Raw genomic sequence first — 21,641 nt, 5'->3', positions numbered from 1 at the left:
TTTGCCTCCAGATATAGCAAGAGCGACTCTATACTTAATCTAAATTATTTACATCTTGCATAACTGCATCGTGGTGCTAGACATTGTGCTTTATGCCATATTAAAAGAGCCTAATGTTAAGGTGCCTTCTCTAGTCTCTGTTTCTTAATTTGAGTCTTTTTGTCTCACATTTGGACTGGAATACAAAATAAACCCCAAGTCTCTGATCCTGCAAAGATTTACGCGTGGGTTCAGGCACGCCGATTTCAACCAGTCAAGTTAAACATAGGTAGAGCCCTGGCTGGATTAGGGCCTGTATGGCCTAATAAATCGGACATAAAACTTATCGACACCTAAGCATGCATGGTAAGCTTTGTACAGGGACACGGGCCGTTAATAGAAGTGTTGTGTAGCGTTCTGACCAGCAGTAGTCAGCGTCCCACTGCCGTTTACCGCCCGCCTCACGCAAAGGAGCCCACCGAGGGGTGGCCTAAAGGCACCGCTGGGCGGATAAGAACAGCGGGTGTACGCCACAGAGTCACTTTCCCCAAGGAGTCGAGCTGTAGCTCACGAAAGCTGATGCTCAAATACATTGGTTAGTCTCTAAGGTGCCACAAGTACTCCTTTTCTTTTTGCGGATACAGACTCACACGGCTGCTCCTCTGAAACCTGTATTTAGTCTGCTGAGCATGGCTCCAGCCCCACCACGGTGAATGTAACTCCTTTTCTACTCGTGTGGCTGCTAACCTGTTGCAGACTTCTTTCCCCCACTTACTGCCACACCGCCCGGCGCTTGTTCCGCGGCGCCCGGGCTTTCTGACGCGGAGTGCGGTGCAGTTGCAACCCTGAGACCCACTCCCAGGCCGGGAACTGCTACTGAGCAGGGCGAGCTCGCGGACGAATTTCGAGCCATTTGCTTTCTGAGCCCAGCGGCAGCGAGGTGACAGAAGGTGTCAAGGGGGCAACGTACAGGGCTGGGCGACAAGGCGTCAGCCACACACAGGGGAACGACGCCCCCAGCCTAAAGCTGTGGAGCGCGGCATTAAAGCGAGAACAGCTAGAGAGTGCCCGTGTAAACCCCCTTCGGCTTAGACTCCATTTACTGCCACAATCGCGCCAGTCCCGGGGGGCGGGGGGGGGGGCAGATTTTCTTTTGTGGCTCATGGGGAAGAATCACCCTGGAAAACAAGAACGTGGGAACGGCCCCTTCTTGTGTTCTCCGGCAGCCCCTCGGCCCCCCTGCCTCTGGGGAGCAGCGCGGAGCGGGCCAGGTCCCGGCTCGCCTCCGGCAGTTTTGATCTCTCGCATCCATTGCAGCGCTGCCCAGCACGAGCCGGGCTACGAAGCGACTTTAAGTTACATGACACTGCTCGTAGTACAGAGATCAAACGGGGCTCGCCTAGCGGAGCGCTGCCCAGCGCCCGAGGTCGGAATCTCCCGCCTCCGCTGTCACGGGACCGGGCTCTTTGCTAAATGCTGCAATTGATCCGCAATGTCCTGCGCGGGACAGCGGGCAAGCTTCTCGGGCGCGTGCGTTCCTACAGGTCCCGAGCTAACATCAACCAGCCATTCTCAGCCCCCGCCCCTTCCTCCCCCCCTCCCCAAATTCTCGCCCAGCTTTACCATGCAGTCTGCTTCTAAAGAATGAGTTTCCAATCAGTTACACGTGTAAACAATTTCCCTGTGACTCCTTCCACAGATTCAAACCTTTTGCTTTCTGCTGATTTGACTGTAATTCTTTTTCCACTGAAGCGAGACAGTAATTGCTTCGGAGTGACTGCAATGGTTGGCTTTTGTTTTTTGTTTTTATTAAAACCTGCGAAAACTAAATGTTTGTCTTTAATACACTTCTTCTATTAAAAAAAAAGCCAACGGGTTACCTTAAAATGGGCGTTTAGGTAAGGTCAGAGAAATGTGCAATTCAAGGTCAATAATTATGCCTCATTTCTCTAGTTCTTTTGATTTTATTATCGAATCCCATGTGTGGAATTTCTTAATAAACCAGACAGAGGAAAAATACCATTTAGGAAAATCTTTGTAGCAGCGTCCAAAGTTTATTGGGAGTTATTTTGCAGAATGTTCTCAGGAGACAAGTATAGTAGGGATTTGCCTTGAACAGTTCGGGCCACAATTTCAGAGATGTACTTTTTTATTTTAAAGTCTTCTTATTTGAGATTATATTTCAAACGTCTCATTAGCGGGCCGTTCTCCCAACCAAGATTATTTGTTAAAGATGTAATTTACTGCACGGTCGCTTTCCTTTGCTATCAAAAGGTTGACTGGAATAATCAGTTATCATACACGCTTTAGGGAACAATATTTATTTTTAATCTGCATCAAAAATATCCTGTTGGAAAATAGAAACAGTGGAACGTGTTGTCATATGAGATAACAGCATGCAATGCCCGTCGACTTGAATTTTTAAATACGTTTTTCTTGTCTTTGATTTTTTCCCCTGAAATGTTTTTCCCCTGCTAATGCGGCCAGATTCGGCTGGATTTTTCTGATATAATTCATAAATACAATTGGGTTTGTTTGTTTGAGAAAGGGAGAGACAATCATCAACGGGGTTCAGGTTTGTCGGGGGGAATTTCAATGACATTTTTATAATTTAAAGCAGCTTGAAAGCAGTTTTGTAACCGATTGTAAACATGGTCTTCTTGTTTGTGCAGGATTTGTGCAAAGTATGTTCCTTACATTCCTATTACATTGGGACATCGATTACCAAGAAAGGTAAACAGGCTCACACTTAGGTATTCACAGGTTCTCTTTGTAACAGTTTGATTTGGTTTTCTTTATACTGTGTGAAAGGGAAGGTCAAATCTAATTATAGTTCCTTCCCAGTTCTGGACAGTTTGCAGCTCTGAACCACAAACCCTTTCCCAGCCATTGATATTATTATCCGTAGGAATCGGTTTTCACGAAGATGATTGCTGAATAAAATATAGAGTGTATGGGGAAAGCTGGCATGGGATCTCAAATCACGTTTATACCAGCCGGGCCAATGTTAGCAAACACAGTTTGCTCTTTAGCATCCAAAGACCAAACAAGTGTTTTCAAATATATAGGTGTGTGTTCATGTTTTTTACAAGTCAAAGGTGGTAGACGGTTATATTTGTTCTTGTTCTGATGATAACCATAGTGGCTTATTTGTTTAGATAATATATTATGTCCCTGCTCTGAGAAAATTATATTGGCGGCTCTTCTTCAGTTTAATAGGTAGTGGGAGAAAAGAGATTTTATATATACAATTTCTTTAAGTCTGACTGAGGGTTTGCGCTCCTTTTTCTCCCCCTTTACTTTTCTTCTCCAGGGCACAAACCTTTAAATGGCCATCAAATTAAAAGATGTCTGTAGTTTCCATGTTATCGCACAAAACGCTGAAGGAAAACAAATCCTTCGGGATGGGATTTATTCCACCAGCTCAGGAAACAATTTGAAATATGTTCCCCGAAAAAGTGACAGAGGTCCCCTTTGTTAAAAGCCCCGATGAGACAGATATACATGTGTGTTTGGTAAAAAGATCAGTCCGATGAGGAGCCGTCATTGGGAGCAGGACATAAAAAAGGAGCGTTGATTACCAAAGTTAGAAAAGCAAGGGAGCAAAATATTTACCTGAAGCCCGCAAAATCCTGGCCGGGGATATAACTTTCCTTTTTAGGAGGCTGATTGGAGATTAAAGAGCACAGCCTTCTCCTAAACAACATCGGGCCATTATCTGAAGGATGGTTTGCTTGGGCAGATTGTGGTGTAATAGGATAATTAAAGAGGTGCGAGATAGCTTAAACAAACACACACTCCAACGGGATAGGGTTTGGTAGAGGGATTCGTTTTTAGGACCATTATTGTGTTTTACAAACAGGAGATCTGCTAAATTATTATTTTTATCCTGATTATTGCTATGGAAATGTATTTTCACACGGGGTCTAAACAGCGATTAATAACTCAAAATCGGAACACAAGTAAATCCCTAAGCATACAAAATTGTCACCCTTTTGGCCAATTCCTTCTGGCAAGAGACAGCGAATTGCACATCCTTTCCTTTAAATCTCGGTTTTCTAATGACTGCTTTAAATCTGGAGCTACCTAAAGCCGGACCTCCTGGAACTGCTGCAGGAGCAGTAATAACAATAATACAGTTAGTTGTGTTAAATGATGTAAATATCTGCGCGTTGCTGCATTATCTCTTCCTGATCTGTGATCTCTAATGGAATACATTTCCGCAGAAGCAGGTAAAGTGCAGGGAAACCAGCTGTGGGCATTTGAGACGGGAAATTGACCAGATGTTTTAGCGACACACACAGAGATCCGCTGTCTTTTTCCTTTCAGGTCACCCTTTCTTCCAGATCAGCTTTGAGTGAAATATGCGATTCGCGGCTGACTTTTGTCCTTCCCTCCTTGCAAAACAATATGAACGAAGAAGGGTATTATCGCTAGGTTTAAAGCGACGTGCAGTTAATGCAAGGAGCTTGCCCTTGTTAGTAGCAGTGTGTTTTTCCTCCCGGTGTGGCTGGGGGTGGGGGGCGGGTGAGTTAGGTGCTGTTCACTTTGTTGTTGTACTTTGGGGAAATCTTCAGCAGTTCTCCCTGCCCCAGCCACTTTCTCTCGCGTTTGTTCCTCAGTACTTGCCTCTTAAATCACTTTCCAGGGTGACTCCTCAGAGGCTACCCAAAAGCATAGAAGCAATACATCTGGATCTAGGCATTCGGGGGGTCACTCCTTCTTCACTTTAACGTCCTTCCGGGGTTTTGGTGGTAATACAAGTCAGATATTCCAGGAAGACATCTTTTGCCTTTCTGTAGCTGAATTTTTATGTGGGGGTGTCACACACGTGTATGCTGGACTGAAAATTCAAATAATGTTAATAAAAGAGCAGCATATTTCAACCGAGTGCCATTAGACAGGCTAAAATATGTAGCCTGCTAGATTGTGGAAAATTCTTCCAGTGGACGTGGCTGGAAGTCCAGGGCTGGACGTGGCTGGAAGTCCAGGGCTTAACATAGGACGGGATTCAACTTCACAAGGAACAATCCTGCACTGACAAAGGGACAGACTCTCACATAGCAGAAGTTGAGGTTCTGAGTACAGTGCAACACACTTCCTTTTCGATGCCCTGGAGTTTAACTGAGACCTTGTCCCGAGGGAGGGGAGACATACCACCCTTCTTTAAAAATAATAACAACTGGCTGTAACAGCCACACAAGAAGCGACTGCGAAGTTTACAATAGAGCAATGGCTGGTCAGTTTTGTTGGTAGTGTTCACAGTGTACAGATTTATCCATACATGTGCTGGGGGGTCGACCTCAGCTCACAAGTCAGGAGAGGCTGAGGGTTTCCGGCAACTCGCAGGATCAGGAGAACTGGGCTTAAGGTACCGAAGTTGGGAAAGGCTTAGAAACGATATGAATCCAGTAGACTTTCTTGGGACTCTCAGGAGGGAAGAGGGGACCTGAGAGAGCCCTCGCTCCTGCTCTTGTTTTAGGATGTGGAAACCTCAGTTGAATCATATTGGAGTCCCTAGCGTGTGAATGATTAACACTGCCACGCTGCTGAGGTCTGGGGAAGAGATGGGGGTGCAGCAGCTACCCTGGGGGTAGGAAGGTGGGAGACTAGAGCCCCCAGGACTCTGAGCATGATATATCAGGGGATCAAAAAGGCAGCGCGACCAGGGCAGGACTTTTCCTCCCGGCACACTGGTGTTTTGTCTGCTTAATACAGAACAAAGGAGAGGCACAGCCGCTGCTGGAGAAATCAAAGCAGGCGAGCGGTGACAATCCCACACTGTGTGCGTGTGTACCTGCCTCACGCTGAGCGTGCACGTGTAGTGCCCGTCCATGCCGCCCCCGGCTCCCAGGGCTGTGGATGGTCTGAATGGGCATCACTAAACTCCTGCCTAGCTTGCCAAGCGGATTTGTGACCTCCGGATTTCTCCCCCTTTCTTTTTGCTTGCTGGTGTGTGTTTGTTTTTTGTTTTGTTTTTTTGTTTTACCTTCTTGAGCGAAAGAAAGCGCCCCGGTGAGCTGCTGCTCCCAGTCCTCATCCATTCCCCCATGATTGGTTGTTTGATCGCCAGCCACACAGATTCGTGTCGATGGATTACAAATCCCGAAAGGAAAGTCTTGAGTACTTTGGCTGCAGTTGTGTGAGACACTGATCTATAGGTGCCAGATGTGCACTATAACCTAACCCACTCCTCCCCCAGGGCCTGATCCTGCATCCCATTGGAATCACCCCGGGCGCTCTGCTTGAGCGCAGGTTTTGGGCCCACGGTTCCACGATGTTAGCTGCAAATACTTTCCACTCTAATGACCAAAGAAGTGTCCGGGACCATCAGCAGAGTTCTCTCGGCGCCCAGCGTCAGGCCCGGGCCTCCTTTGATACTGACTGCGTGCAAAGAGTGTTTGCGATTCCCCGAATCCTTGCGCGCTTGGCCAATGAAACTACAGTAGCGTGTTGGTACATATTCGTGTGTGTGTGTGTGTGTGTGTGCACGCACGCGCGCACCCGCAACCTACGGACCCGGAGCGTTCAGCAACGGCAGGAGAAGAGGTTTGGATGGTGTGTGAGATGAGAGGGACTCTAGCCCAGCCCCCGCTCTATGTATAGGTCCTTTCAACCACTTGCTCTCCCCGCCTCCTGGGCTATCGCGTTGTCGTGTAGCTCAGAGTCTCGGATATTAGCACGTATCTCCCACCACCTTATTTTGAACCGCGCTATTTATAATACGTTCACAATGCCAGATCACCGCAGAAATGTGTGTCTCTCTGTGTCTGGCTGTAGATGCGGGTGTGTAATATGGGCTGAGTTTGTGAGGTCCGGAGCACCAGCCGGAGACTGTTCCAAGTACAACCACACCCCCTCCAGTCCACCTCCCCCTTCCATTGCAAGCGCTAATTGCGGTCCTTCCCTTGCGCCTCTGTCTGTGGGTCCTGCCGAAGGCGCTGCTGCACCGGCGGACACGTCACGGGGCACATTTATCCCCTCCCCTCTCGCGGCGCTCCTCGCTTGCTCCAGCCTTCACTAAAGAATTGACTGAAGGTGCCACTCCAGAGCCGCTGGCTATTCCTGGAAAAGAGGAGGCGGAGGAGAAGGAGGAGGAAGACATTAGTGTTTCGGTGCGTGGGAGCAGCACCGAAGTTAGGCTTTGGGAGAGTGGGGAATTTGCCTCCGATCGCTGCTGTGCGGTGCGCTTGGAGAATGCGGCTGTCAGCTCTTGGAAGGTGAAATAGCAAACCCTTATTTCTCCTGTAAGGTAGAGTCCTCGCTCTAGTCGCATGTCAGCGTGAACTAGCTCTCGCTTCGCATCGGTTTTTTATTTTTTCAATACGTGTCAAATAATAAAAATCTCTCTTTATAATATAAAAGCCTTTTTTTAACGAATTGCCTTGGCCAGCACTTGGACTTGTTTGGGTACTGACAGCCCTGAAGTGGCGCTGGCCTGAAGGAAAATGGATCCTTTAATGTAACTGTTTAGGAGAACCGGATTTAGAACACGAGCTGGAGCAGCGAAATCAGCTTGGCTGCTGCAGACCCTATTCCCCAAATCTCAGATGAGAGGTGAACGGGGCTTGTGCTAGGCAGAATTGAAGGCAAGTTCTGCACTAGTGGTCTAAAATACACACAGTTTGAGACACACGTGTACTGTGAAAGCATATTTCTCCAACACTGGTTACAAGACAAGCGGTCGCTCTCCTAGAAGGAAAAGCGAGCCTGTGGTTTTAGAGCAATCCCTCCTCACCGGCTTTGGCTTTCATTTTATGCCTGGGCTGCCTTTCCAGCTTGTCTTCTCCTCTGCACCTTGGGCTCTGGGACCAGATCCCTTTGCACTAGTTCATTAGAGGACAACCACCTTTTTTTAAAAAATTGCAGACTGTCTAGCACAATTATTTTCTGCTGAGCAGTTGCTTGAAGGCTTTGTTTTTCGGAGGGGGGAGAATTGCATAGAGCAGGAAATCATTCGCTAAACAAAGAAAAAAAAAGGGGGGGGATATGCTCCCTGTGAACGAGAAGATCCATTTCCAGCTGCAGCCACGGTCCATGTAGATGTTTCAGTCTCTACTTTCCAAGTGCGAGACATTTGCATTGCAGAGTCAGCCCAGAACTGCATTCTCCTGACCTGCTGCGGCTTGTGGCACAGAGGTGGTTTCCCACTCTCGCCCTTCTGATGCGTTGATTTTTGTTCTGTTTTTTACGAAGAAAATAGTATTAACGGTACAGTCAAAGTCCATGCTCGCAGCAGTCCGGAAGGATCGGGTCTAATATGCCAGTGTCACCCTCCTCATTGCCGTGCAGTAGCCGCGATGAAGGAAAAGTCCAAGAATGCTGCGAAGACTAGAAGGGAAAAAGAAAATGGAGAATTCTACGAACTGGCCAAGTTGCTGCCCCTGCCTTCAGCTATCACCTCCCAGCTGGACAAGGCCTCCATCATCCGCCTCACCACCAGCTACCTGAAAATGCGAGCGGTCTTCCCAGAAGGTAAATCCCTCGGCTGCTTCCGGGGCACCTGCTGCTTCTCACAGGGCAGGAGCCTAAGGCAGGGGCTTTGCGGGGCGGCGGGGGGACGGGACAGCACACATCGGGTGCCGTCTCTTAGCAGTTACGACCCTCTGCGTTTCGAGGGTGCAAGGGGGGCTGAATGAGCCGCGACAGCAGTTGAAACGGTGGCTGTCTGTCCTTGACTGTTTAGACATAGCCACCCCTCCCCACGCACACCCCAGGCCGTCTCTGTGAATTGTATTTCCGATTGTGACCTGTGCCCAAGGCGCTAAGCAGGCAGGGGGCCAGTCGCCACGGGTTCAGTCGTATCAATCAGGCTTATTTTAAAGCTTAAATAATACCCCAGAGTTTGGAACGGGAATATTTGTAGGTCGCGTTGTGTGGCGCTGAGCCCGACAGAACCGGGAGGAGGGAAAGGAGCAGAGCTCCAACCCCGGGCGATGAGGCTGCTCAGATCTTGGGGAAATGGTGCCAGGCAGCTGACTAAACACAAAGCAAGATCTGTGCGTGGTACATTCTGTGATTCTGTTTTCTTTCTTTCCCTGTGTGTGGGGGGGGGAGGGAGGGAGGAAGGCGAGGTTAGATCTGCTTAAATTATTGTCCTAATTTAGGACACGATAATAGAAAGTGTAGAGACCAGACCTAGGCAGAAAGGGGGGAGGGGATCCAGCCTACAACTAGCAGGTCAGGCACTTCATTGGTGAGGCCTAGAACCAAGAATACCTTTGGATAACACTAGGGACAAGTTGGTGTTTTGTCTTCACTCGCTCACATTGGAGCGAGAGTTGGGGGTGGGTCATGTGGAAAATAGGAGAGCACAAATTCACATGAAACTCACTTGCAAGAGGTAGGGACAGAGAACTCCCGTAAGAGGGGCACAGATATCTGAGAATAAATCTAACAAAACGGACACCACAACAAAGGAACCTATTTCAAATATGTATGAATAATATAAATATAATATAATGAACATCAATAAACTTGCAGGTGTGACTTAAAAAAACAAACAAACAAAACATCACCTCCAACAGGCGCAGAGTGTATAAAATTGCTACCAAAAGAGCGAGACGTAACATTGAGCACCTAGGACATGACTTGGGCTTAGTTTCCGTTCCGCCACACGCATTGTCTGCTCAATTGCAGCGCGCGCGCATTGTGCTAACAGCTTTAAAGCGTGGTCCCCTCTCCGAGATTATTTTGATTTCGCCTCTCTCTGTTCTTCAACCTACTTCGTGCAGCAGCCTGGGATGTGTTCTCAACCCCAAACAAACAGCAGCAGCGAAATGTCAGCGCGTCCCGAACGGATACATAGAACTGGTTGCGTTAGGTGGCCCGGCGCGAATAAACCCCTGGCATGGTGCATTGGTCTGGAGTCCACTTGTCAGCAGGGTGATATAATTAGTTACATAGCGCTGGGACATCTGCTAGAAGACCTCCCCCCCCCCCCCGTCACTAATTGCATGGGAAATTGTTTTCATTCTCCTGGGGGGGAGGTGTCCCCGGCGGGTGTTTGTTTCTGAAAACGCAGCATTTACCGAGCTGTATAAACGCTGCCCAGTCCACCTGCCTGCAGGGATCCAGCGCCCAGCACAGAGCTCAGCATTTCTAGCCTCGCCCTCGTCTTTTGCACCCACGCCAAACCCTTTAAACGTTGGAATTATTCGGCACAGCACGGGGCTGGCAACGAAATTAGCTGTAAAAAAAGTGTCATAAAAATTCGCATCCGTAAGTAGACTAATAAACCTTCTTTTGTAAATGAGCGGCAGGTTAAAGATTTCATCTTTCATCATGATCATGCCCCGCTCCTGCAAGCGCCGGGGAGGACCCTGACTCGGACCAAATCTCCAGTAGGACTTTTTTGCCAAGGGAGTCTTTGCTTGAGCTGGGGCTGTAGGACGCGGCCTTTTTCAATGAAATTGAAAATCTGCTGCGAGATGAGAGATCTGGGCAAAGATCGGAGTCCGAAGCAGTTATGGTCCCCTACTCCCACTGAGCAGCGCCTTCCTCCAGAGCGGGCGCCATTGGCTTCAAGGGGATACGCGGGCCTATTCAGCTGGGATAAAGGGATCCGAATCTGGCCCTTTGGCTCTCGCGTGTGTGGAGACCCCAGTCTGCTCGACTCAACCTTAAACACCGTGTCCTTTAAAGGGAGAGCGGGCAATGGACATAAAATTTGAGATTTTCCCCTCAGATTTTTTTAAACCAAACACTTAATCCAAAAAATACCACAACCCCCCCGCACACCCACACCCACACACCCCTTCCAAACAAGTACACACTTCAAATGTTTCTTTCACTGAGCGGAAGTGGCCAATTGACATACATTGTGTGGGGCCGTTTGTAATATGTCATGTTGTGTGACCACTAAACTGGATGAGAGAAATGAAATTAAATGCTGGATAAGATTCTCTAGGTGGTTAAATAAACCCAAATCTCCTCCTTTGTGATTTGTTTGGCCTGTCTGGACAGATGATGGGGGAGGAGAGGAACAATTAGCATTCCAGAATGAAAAGTCTGTTATTCATCTCAGTTTCTAAAGAGCTTATGAAAGGGTTACCAATGAAAAACGAGAAAAGCTTTATCAGCTACGTCAATAATTATGAGCAATGATTACTTAGTATTACCTAAAATCAATAATTCTGTTTACACGAAAGGGTTCTGTCAAACATATAAAATAAAGACATTTACCGTTCTAATAGTAATGAAACATCCCAGTGCTTTGGTATATTGCTAATGACTTTCTCAAATTTAAGTCATTATAAAAGTCCCGATTAAGAAATATCTTGTAGTAATTTCGGGAGGGTTTCCCAATTTTCGATCGCATGTTTCCCCCGAAAAAATAACTAAAGTACATATTTAGAAATACATATGTTGAGATTTCTCTGGACAGGGTTATATTACAGGTTTCCCAGACAAAACTCTCCTATTGAACAAATTGTGTCAACGAACAACTGCAGTTCACTTCAACACTTAAAAACCAGAGGATGAAAGCCTTGCGAGTTTATATACCTAGGATGGCAGTGTCTTATGTGTAAATTCTCTTCAGACCAAACGACGGTGTGCTTCTGCACTCCCCACATGCTTATGAGTAATTTTAAAAATACATATGACAAATGTATTCTTTTGCCATAAATACTGCATAATTATAATGAAAACCATGAACACTGAAAATAGTATATGAAAGACGAAGTGAATAATTTACTCCTGTGTTTCTGAATACATTTTTTAAACTCATAGGGGGAGAGCTGTTGGAAAGTGATAACTAAATTATTTCAGCCATGCCCATTAATAAATTGGTTCAACTTTGGAAAGTTTCAAGCTGGAAGCTACGCTCTGCCAGACACTTTGTGGGGAAGTGGTTGGGACATAATTCCTTTCACTATCAATAACTCCCTTCATAGTTGGGTATCTTTCCTCAGGAAAGAGCTGATGTTTCTGAATTTGTTTTTTATATAGGAAATTATAATGAACTTCTCCCTCTCTCCCTGATATTTTCCCAAATAGCATTATTTATTGGCCTTAGTCAGCAGAATAGAAATACCTTCTTTTTAGAATTAGCGTTACAGACAAGTGCAGTCTGGGATCAGTGCCCCAAAGTGAAACAGAGCCTGGAGAGCTATCATTTGTTGATCTCCGAAAGAGCCATCATGCATATTTTCTGCTATTCAATATTTTGCTGAGATCTTGGGTTTTTGAGAGGAATAGATGATGTGTCTGCAGTCAGTATTTTAAACTCTCTTGTAACAGAAAATTACTTCAAGGTTTTGCAGATGTCTAGTGACTCAGTGTGCCCATCAGAGATCATGTGTCTCCGAGACATAAATATTAGGCACATGGCTACAAACTGTACTTGATGTGATTTTTTTCATCCGCGCTTGACAGACAACCAAGATACCTTTAGGGCCAAATACGCATCCCATCAAAGTCCATGGGAATTTGCTGTTCACATCAATGGGAACAGAATTTGGCCCAGAGGAATATGTCCTGGCTAGAAACCAGCTTCCTTTTATTGTGCCAAAATTTCTAAAAGGTGAATCAAATCTAGAATAACCTATGTTGAGATATATAATTACGTTGTAAATACAAGAGGGAAAGTGCACTACCACCACTCTCCGATGTGTGTAAATATCCACTTTTAGGACTGAATTATCATCTTCGTGACAACACGGAGCCAGTTTTGTTTCTTTAAACTGGGGGAGGGGAGGGAAGGGGAGGTGTGAGGGGAAGAGACGTCAGAAGTCTGCAACCTAGCTGCTAAACCATCGAATTTCTACTACATTTGATCAGAAATTATTGTCCAGCTATGAAACTTGCTGAGTAGGCCAGGAAAAGGGTGGGGTTTTAAAAGCCTCGGTAGCTAACGGTTTAAAAACGCCCTGGCACACAGTGTAGACAACTTTTAATACATTTTTAAAAGATGTCCGCGGTTGTGGGGCATCCCTACGCTCCCCTAGGCTTTGGGGCTTGAGGCAATCCGAGTTCCCATCCAACCAGTTACTGTATGTTTAGAAGATGCATAGTTTAGTCTGGGCCCACAGAACGCCCTGCGGGAGGATCCGGAACAGGCCCACCGAAGTGAGCGTGAAAGGAGAGTTACATTCATTAAACCTCTTTTATTCTCCCAAAGTGCTAGTCTTGTAGGGTATAATTTCGTGCTTCAGTATGGTATCTTTTTTCCGTGTGGATTTGCTCTGACCTTCAAATTCTGAATTAAAATCCAGGAGACAGAAACATAGCGTATATCCCTACACCCAAGCTCTCTAACGTCATTCTCTGTCGCGTTTTGATACTTTGCCAAACCATTTATTACTGCAGAACAAAAATACACTACGAGATATTTTTGGTGCTTGGCTGTCAATACGTTTTTCCACAAATGAACAAATAGAAGTGTGTGGGGGGAGGTGGGGGGGGAACCTATTGTTGAGTTGAAATTATCCCATCCACCAGGTTATGGCGCTGAGGTTAAATTGTGACTCCACGCATTTTCAAGAACTAGCTTTAACACTGCGGATTTATTAATGATTAAACCAAAAGGAATGAGCTGCTTAATAAGTGACTCAAAAATGTAGCGTATGCTATTCCCACCACTACCTAAAAACAAAACAAAAGCCTGGGAGATATTGTGAATTTTTCTTTTATTTCTGTGCTTGGCATCATGTCTTAACAGTAAAATCTGGGACCTATTGCTTACTCCTATGAAAAGACATTTTAATAATTCTTTAAAGGGCATATACATATTTTCTTGTCCTCTGTGTATTTAAAATAGAGCCAGGAATGTAACGCGGGTTGAATTGCAACGGTTTCAGCTCAGTATTTTTCTGTACATCTGCGACGTTTAACATTCGCTTTAAAGGCTACAAACACTGTTGAGAGTGAGCCATTCATGAAGCCGTGTGTGCCTATTTTAATAGTAGTAGATGATCTTAAAGGGTTTATTAAAATAACAGACGGCATTAGGGCTTCCTTTGAGGCTTGCTCTAAATGTAAATCGGTGGCATTTAGAGATCACTGGAATGTTGGAGGCATCCATAACTGGGAAGCAGTCACAAGGTATATGGGCTGCTTGCAAGAAAGATATGGGAATCGGGAGCAGATTAGAATAATCCAGGGATTTTAATAATCTCCTCCATCATTTCTTAGCAGCTGGACTTTTCACATCAGCGGCAAGACGCATTTCAGTTTCCTCCTAGAGCAAATCTGGATGGCACGATCGTCCGCAGATGATAATTATGAACTGTGGTTTGTCTGTTTTGCCCTTGTTGTGAGTGAGACTTTCAAATATCTCGCCACACTAAATGCGTCTAAATACTGTCATTACAGGAAGGTTTTTCTCTCGCTCTTGTTTGTGATTTGGAGCGGGTTTGAGTCTGTGGTATAAGTTTGTTGGCTCCAACAGAACAGTCGGTTTGGGCTGGGTTTTTTAACATTTTTTTCTCGAGAAATCTTAACCCCGACCGCACTAATATTTCTAATACGTGACTTAAAAAATACAGATAGAAAACAAGTGGATCTCTTAATACATATTTAATAGATCTAAAATATATACTTGCCATATATACTTAGAGCTCCAATCCACTACTTGAACAGGAATCTGCTAGTCCTAGACAAAGGTCTGTATCCTTTCCTCTTACTCGCCCAGGTCCTAGCCACCGCCAAAACACAACAAACTTAACACAGCTAAGGGCGATCGAGCTATTGAAGGACGCGGTCGATCTAATTCTGTCAAGTGTCGTGATAATTTATGTGCCAGAAAGTCAAGATAGTTTCCCCCTACTCCATTAGTGCACCCCCCCCCCCCCCAGTAGAGTTAAGGTGAGTGTGCAGACAGTATTTCAGCGGGAGGCGACACAACTGCTGAAATTTCAGAGCCCCGGGAGTTGCTATGACTTGCAGCAACGCTAGTTTGCAGAGGTGAGAAATGCGTCTCCAAACCCGTGTGTACCGGTTCCCAACCCGATTTGATCAGCGCACCTGCAGCTATTTCCCGTGTTCCAGAGTCGAGAATAGAGTCGGTGTGGGTCTAGGCCCGGTCTTGCCCCCAAAGAAATCAAAGGGACTTTACCATTGACTTCAGGGATGGGTCCCAAGTGCCACAATAGCTTCAGTGAGAATTTTTCCCGTGGGAACTGCGGGATCGGGCTAGGTCCTGTCTCTCTGTTGGAGTATGTGTGTGATCACAAGAAACCTCACAGCTGAATTATTAGGGTCACCATCAGCATCTCCAATGCAGGGGGAAAGGAAGCTGGGGGGGCACCTCCTTTTTTGTCTCTTGCAGTCGGATGGTGTGGGCTGGTTTGCCGCTCTCCTGCCTCCTGTATAATTGCAACGTGCCTTTCTCCTTCATAAGCTGTTTGCAAGGCCAGGGGAGGATGCCCCACAGCGGGTGAAATTCCCCCCGGAGAGGGAGCAATGAAATCCCAATGTTTGTAGTTGACCCAGGTTCCTTTAAATTAAGGCTATTGAATAACGCACAGGATCGTGCACTAAAGGGGAGTAGGAGCACAAAACGGTGGAGACACAAAGGAAACACTCCAAATTACAGGGCAATCTGATACTTATGGACTACATTACTGATAAGTAATTCTTTTAGCAGATTTCCAAACAGAAAAGCTACTGTTGTTTTTTTTTTTGTTTAACCTTTTCTTTACGTAAAATGCTTCCAGATTTTGTTACAATTTAGCCCATTTTTTTTCTCTGAAGACTGAGAAATGCCACGAGGTGAATATTAAAATGTCCTGACAAAGTTTGAGATGTCAGATTAAGGGAGAGAATCGTGTCCATATTTAGTAATAAAAGGGAGGGAGCATTTTAAAATGAGAATCAGACGCCGTGGAGTTTCTCTACGAGGTTGGTTCTACTTTCAAGTGTCCTGCCATGTGATTTTTTTGCCTCCCCATCGAAAACAGTCACCGTAGAACTGTCAGTTGTCCAGCCGCCCCGGCTAAAGAAAATCTTCAATGTGTGGGAGACAAATAGAACCGCCAGTTGTTACTTATATTTGTCTTGGGGTAGTAGTGGGCAAAGACCCAATAAAAATTGAAGCTCCAATGTGCTAAGTACTGGAGGGACACTCCATCACACTGCATTCCCAGCACACGTCGATTAAAATGAGAAAAGAATGCAGGAGAACCACGATTAAGATCATGAGAAAGTGAAGAGAGCCCTTTAGTTAACATTTATAAAGAGATGATGCCACTTGTCCGCAACATGGCTGTGTGGCTGTATAAAGGAGCTTTGGAGAAGCAAGTCAGGACTCAAACCTCCAGGACAAAGGCAATACAGCTTAGTTAAAAAAAAAAGCTAGATATTTTCTCTGTGACAGTCTGCTTTACCATTTGCTTCCTGTATTGGATAACAGACTACTTTCGGGTTCAGTTTGTGGCACAGAAATGTCCGGCTCTGGAATTCAGTCTGGATTGGAATTTCTTGGCTTTGTGAACCTCTCTCGCTCTAGATAAATGTCTGACCTTAATTGATAGAGGTAATCCCATAAATTTAAAATCGAATGGGGAACAATTTGGCACCCCTTGATTGTTGTTAAAAATGTTAAATATTTGCCAGAAAAAAAATCCTCCAGCTGCTCAGCTTTCTCACAGGTAAATATGCAATATACATCTCAAAAGCTTCCTTAAAAATGACTCCGTGAGAACTGCGCTATAGAATATTCCTTTAAAACCAGTCTACAAGCTGGTCATTTGGAACCATTCAGGTCTATTCAGTAATCACACATTGCATTTCAGCAATTTACAGAATGCTTACTTTGTACCAGCAGCTCCTTTGGCTAGGTCCTGCCTAGTGAGTGAAATGTACAGTGTTTACTGGTTAGACAGGAATAGCTCCTTTGAGTTTATTGCCTCCATATGCACCACTCACCTACAAACCCATCTGCACGCCTCTAGGAAGAGCCGTTAATGTGCAGCGGTCCCTTTTTCAGAATTTCAGGTTGTATTCGCTTTATTCCCACCTTTGAAAATAATATTTTATCGACTGATTAAATGACTTTAAAACAAGGGAAAATATTAACGAATCCACTAAATGTATTCAAATTCGATATAATTTTGAAATGGCGAAACTGATTTTAAATTTCGAAAAGAAAAAAAAACTGCTGGAGAGAGATTTTATGTTAATAGTGAGTCTGCGCTAGAAGGCTCCGCTAAAAATAATGGAAATACTGACATGACATTGCTAAAACTGTAACTGTAATACCAAAGGATACAATCAAATACACCGCTAGGCATTGCTATATTAGAGTGACAGTTGTTCACACACCATTATAAAATCCTCTGTATGACTGGCTTAAGGAACAAACCTGCTTTGTACTTCAGTTAGTCAGGAGACCGCTTAGCCATGAGTAGTTTTTTAAAAATGTATCTGTAATGTTATGAGTGAATTCGTTTGATTGGCTCAAGGTGACTTTATCATTTACACTATTAAAAAGGGCAGTCTGTATAGCAATAAGATAACTACTAACGCTTTAATTTAGTATCATCTTGCCAAGGAAAATTCATGTTTCTGTGCTCCTTTAAACAGCAGATACTTTCCACTCAAGAGAAGGCTGCATGTTAGCAGAGAAAGATGGGAATACTTTATGTAGCAGTGGAATTTGTAAACGTCTGTAAAGTGCTTTGATATAGAGGAAAGCAGCAGATAAATGGAAGCTCTATTTATTAAAAAATGCAATTTCACACTATAGGGAAACGTATCAAAATATCGACAGATACCCCAAAGCAAAAACAGCCTTTCGAGGTAAAAGTCTTCTGCCATTCAGTTTACTGAAGCATACACTCAGGCAGCTCCGATGGCTAATGTGGATGTGCAAAGAAGACATACCTCTTGGACTGACTCTGGGTACACTGAATTATTGATATGGCTCCTTAGCACAGGAGTAGCAGAATGATGACTGAGTTATAGGAAGGTCAGTGGTAGTGGTGGAAGTGGAATAAGCACAGTCATGTCTTGAACCATTGTTTATTAATATTGGTCTTCACTTGTATTAGTAGGGTCTAGGAGCCCTAGTCAGAGGCCAAGACCCATTGTGCTGGGCGCTGCACAAACCCAGAACAAAAAGACCGCCCCTTCCCCAAAGAGCTCACAATCGAAGTATAAGGTGGGGTAGCACGAGGAAACAATTAGATAATATTGGTCAGTAACACCAGCAAAACAACTGCCTCACAACTTTTTAGATTTATCCTGACCTTCTCACCCTCTCCCTTCCCTCCATTCCCTTCCTTGTCTGTCCTGAGCCTCCCCTTGACTTGGGGTTTGGCCCAGGCCTCTGCCTGCTTCGCCTGCAGCCAGTCAAGCAAAGCAAATGGAAACCCAGGCCATTCCCTGCTCAGCCTTTAGCAATAGACAGTGACAAATAATTGCCCGGAGGAGGGGAGAGAAGAGGAGGCCACGCTGAGAGCAGGGGCCCCGACAGCACTATCTGATTCGAGGGCCCCATGTGTCTCCTTCAGTGTAACAGAGGTGGCCCGGCCCCAGCCCGTAGCAGTCCTGACATACGAGTGTCCCTTGCAAGTGGTTGTGTGTGGAGCGGGGCCAGCGGCTACAGAGAGGCGACGTCGTGAATTCACCTTAGCTTGTGCGAGCAGCATGGCCAGGCAAGGCAGCAGGGGCAGTGGGGCTGCGTGCAGCGTCTGCCGGGGCCATGGGGTGGGGGGGGCACTTGGCCGCAGTGACTGAGTGACTCCGGACAGCGTCAGCCACCTCTCCTGCCCCGGCTCGGGACGTGTCTTTGCACCTGCTCTCTAGCGCCGCCCTCGGGGTCCGCTGCAGCGGGAGATAAGTGCCCAAGCGGCCATTGGCCGCCGTGCCTCGCCAGACAGCCGTGTTATTGTTCGCGCCGGGGAATAAAATCAGTGTCTGGGTGCATCGTAAATAAAATGGCGGAAGAAACACACGCAGGCCCCTCTGGCGAGCGCGGGCTCCACCTCGGGCCGCAGCGAGGCCCTTCGCTTTGCAGAGCCGCGTGGGTGGCCCCGAAGCCGGGGGCTTGGCCGGGCCCCTAGGGGCAGCGAGGCTGAGCAGAGGCTGCTGCGGGCCCCTGCCGCGGGGTTGCTCGGCCCGGCCCTTTGCTCAGCCTCGTCAAGCTGCGGGTTAAGAGGCGCTCAGCAGCTTCGGCCCCCCGACGCAGCCATTTCCCACTGTCTTTACAGCCATCGCCCGCCTTGCAGCCGGCGCCTCCGGGGCGGGGCGGGTGCAGCGGCCTCGGCGGGAAAGCGGCCTCGGAGGCATTACCGAGCCAGCTAGCTAGCGGCCCGTTGCATTGGCCATCAGTCGCAGAGCAGAGTAACGCAGGGCTCAGCCCTGCGGCTCCCCTCCCCGCCTCGCTGCAGGTCAGGGGCTTTTGGCTGAGCGGAGGCTGCCGGGTCGGGCCCCCAGAGCCCGGGGTCCGCGTTACCTTCCAGCCCAGGCGCACTTGAGTCGCGCGGGGAGACACGGGCTGCGCGGCAGCTCCCTGGTTTGACAGCGGTGGGCCCGCGGCGACTGTCCGTCCCCAGGCGCACTTGGGCCCTGGCTGGGACGGGCCGCGGGCAGGGTACCTGGCGGGACTGGGACTAAAATGGCATTTTAAGGCGCAGGGACGCGCGCGCGCCCCCCCCAGCAGGCTCAGCTCGCCCCGAGCCTGAACCCCAATGTCCTGGCGCTGAGTCGCCGACAGAAAAGCCCACCTACGCCCTCCCGGGGAGACGTGCCCTGGTGTTAGCGTCCTGCGGCCCGGCCAGCCCCGCAGCCAAGGGAGCCGGGGACACGCGCGGCCCCGGAGGCTCATGCCCATCCCCGAGTTTCTAACTGACCTGTCGGTTCTTTTCCAGGTTTGGGCGACGCCTGGGGGCAGCCGAGCAGAATAGGGCCCTTGGATAATGTGGCTAAAGAGCTGGGATCTCATTTGCTTCAGGTAGAAGATGCTTTATTCGAGTTTTATACGCTGCATTGGGATTTTTTGTGTGTAATCCTCCCTATCGCCCTCCCAGCCTAGTTGTTACATGCAGCCTTTGTGAGGTCATTCTGTTAACACAACCTAGAGCCACGATTTTCTTTCAGCTGCTCAGGGGGAAGCCAGTCCTTTTAATTTTCGTTCTTTGATTTTAGCAGTACCAACAGCCTACATTAATAAGAACGGTTTGCCTGGTAAGACTAGTTCAAAAATTACAAATAAATCCTCCCACCCTGCACACACACTAAGGAATCTCTTTTGGTACTACAAATGGCCCCTGGTGAATTGCAATGTGGATTGTATTTACTATCAACAATCCAGTCAGGGTGTTTTTGTAAATGGGAGATCATAGTTCTCCACAGATTGCTCAATAGGGAAAACCTTAAAAGAGCACATAGCTCCTGCAGCAGGAGGTGAACATCTGGATTAGATCTCCTATTTAGTTAGCACCTGAAAATACAGTTGTTCCAAATCCTGTTGATCTGCCCTGAAATTCTTCTGCTCCCCATGTGGATGTCCCCATGCAGCAGAGAATTTAGGGAGCAATAGTTGGGCCGGGGCACCCAAAGGGAGTTTTCTGTTTGTAACCTTAATGCAGGGCGGACTCTCCCCCCCACTTTAAAGACATAATAAATTGTAATTATTTAATGGTCAGTTTTATTGAGGAAGGTTAATATTTAGTCACATAGCTGTTTTTAAGTGTACACTGGGGTAGTGATTAAATCTAAAGAGAAACTCAGCCTGGGATCTGTGAGTATTGGAAACTCTTTCAGAACCTCATTCCTAACATAGTCCACTGGCATTTGTGTCTGTTGAGCTGTGGGATTTTAAAGGTGCATTCAGAAAATTTGTCACTCTATTTTCCATGCTATTGTATTAATTCTCCTTATTGTTTTTCCAGTTTGTATCAGAGTAGCCTAAGAAATAGGCAACATTGATACAATTCATATGACTAGAGTTGAAGCGGACAACTTCTAGTGCAATGGATTGTAGCTCACTCTTGTCTTTCATTCCCGCTGTTTTGAAGATAAGATACAGTGAGGTGAATAATAACATAATGAAAACTTGAAGCTTTTATATTATAAGCTACAGTTATAGGAACATGGACATTAATGGTAAAAGCCCCTTATTAGTTTCAAGGGGTATGGAATCAGGCCCTTGGAGCAGTTGGAATAGCTTTTAAGATTGAACCCCAAAAGACGTGGTGCGCTAGGTAAAGCAGCTAAGGTGAATAATCAGTATTAGCAAAGGAAGAGCAAAAAGCATGGATCAGTTAGAAAAGATGTAGATTCAGATTAGATTTGAAATGGCACGAAGAGTAGATTTTTTTTTTTTTGGTCACAACACCCTTATTATTTAAAGCCAACTTAAAATTGGTTTACTCCTTTGTTTAAAAAGAGAAAACTATCTTTCATGAAAGGGTTTGAAACACATTATTGATTTTAATAAAATAAATATTAGAGCTATTGATTAATCACAGTTAACTCACGCGATTAACTACAAAAAATAATCGTGATTCAAAAAATTAATCACGATTAATCCCAGTTTTAATTGCACTGCTAAACAATAGTATACCAATTGAAATTTATTAAATATTTTTTGATGTTTTTCTACATTTTCAAATATATTGATTTCAATTACAACAGAATAAAAAGTGTACAGTGCTCACTTTATATTATTTTTGATTACTAATATTTGCAGTGTGAAAATGAAAAAGAAATAGTAT

General features: G+C 46.1%; 1 protein-coding gene across 1 annotated transcript in view; it reads left to right on the top strand.

Moving 5' to 3' along the window:
- Positions 1 to 6,988: 6,988 nt before the first annotated feature.
- SIM2 (SIM bHLH transcription factor 2) overlaps positions 6,989 to 21,641 on the top strand; it is a 73,793-nt gene continuing 59,140 nt past the window's right edge. The window contains exons 1-3 of the mRNA XM_074970160.1: positions 6,989 to 7,199; positions 8,176 to 8,454; positions 19,794 to 19,876. Coding sequence (XP_074826261.1) covers positions 8,280 to 8,454; positions 19,794 to 19,876 — 258 coding nt within the window. The 5' untranslated portion in view covers positions 6,989 to 7,199; positions 8,176 to 8,279. The remainder of the gene's footprint in view (positions 7,200 to 8,175; positions 8,455 to 19,793; positions 19,877 to 21,641) is intronic.

This window comes from Natator depressus, chromosome 1, assembly GCF_965152275.1.
Source record: "Natator depressus isolate rNatDep1 chromosome 1, rNatDep2.hap1, whole genome shotgun sequence".
NCBI classification, from domain to species: Eukaryota; Metazoa; Chordata; order Testudines; family Cheloniidae; genus Natator; species Natator depressus.
Note: the sequence above shows the minus strand (reverse complement) of the source record. Positions and strands in the feature narration are given on the sequence as shown.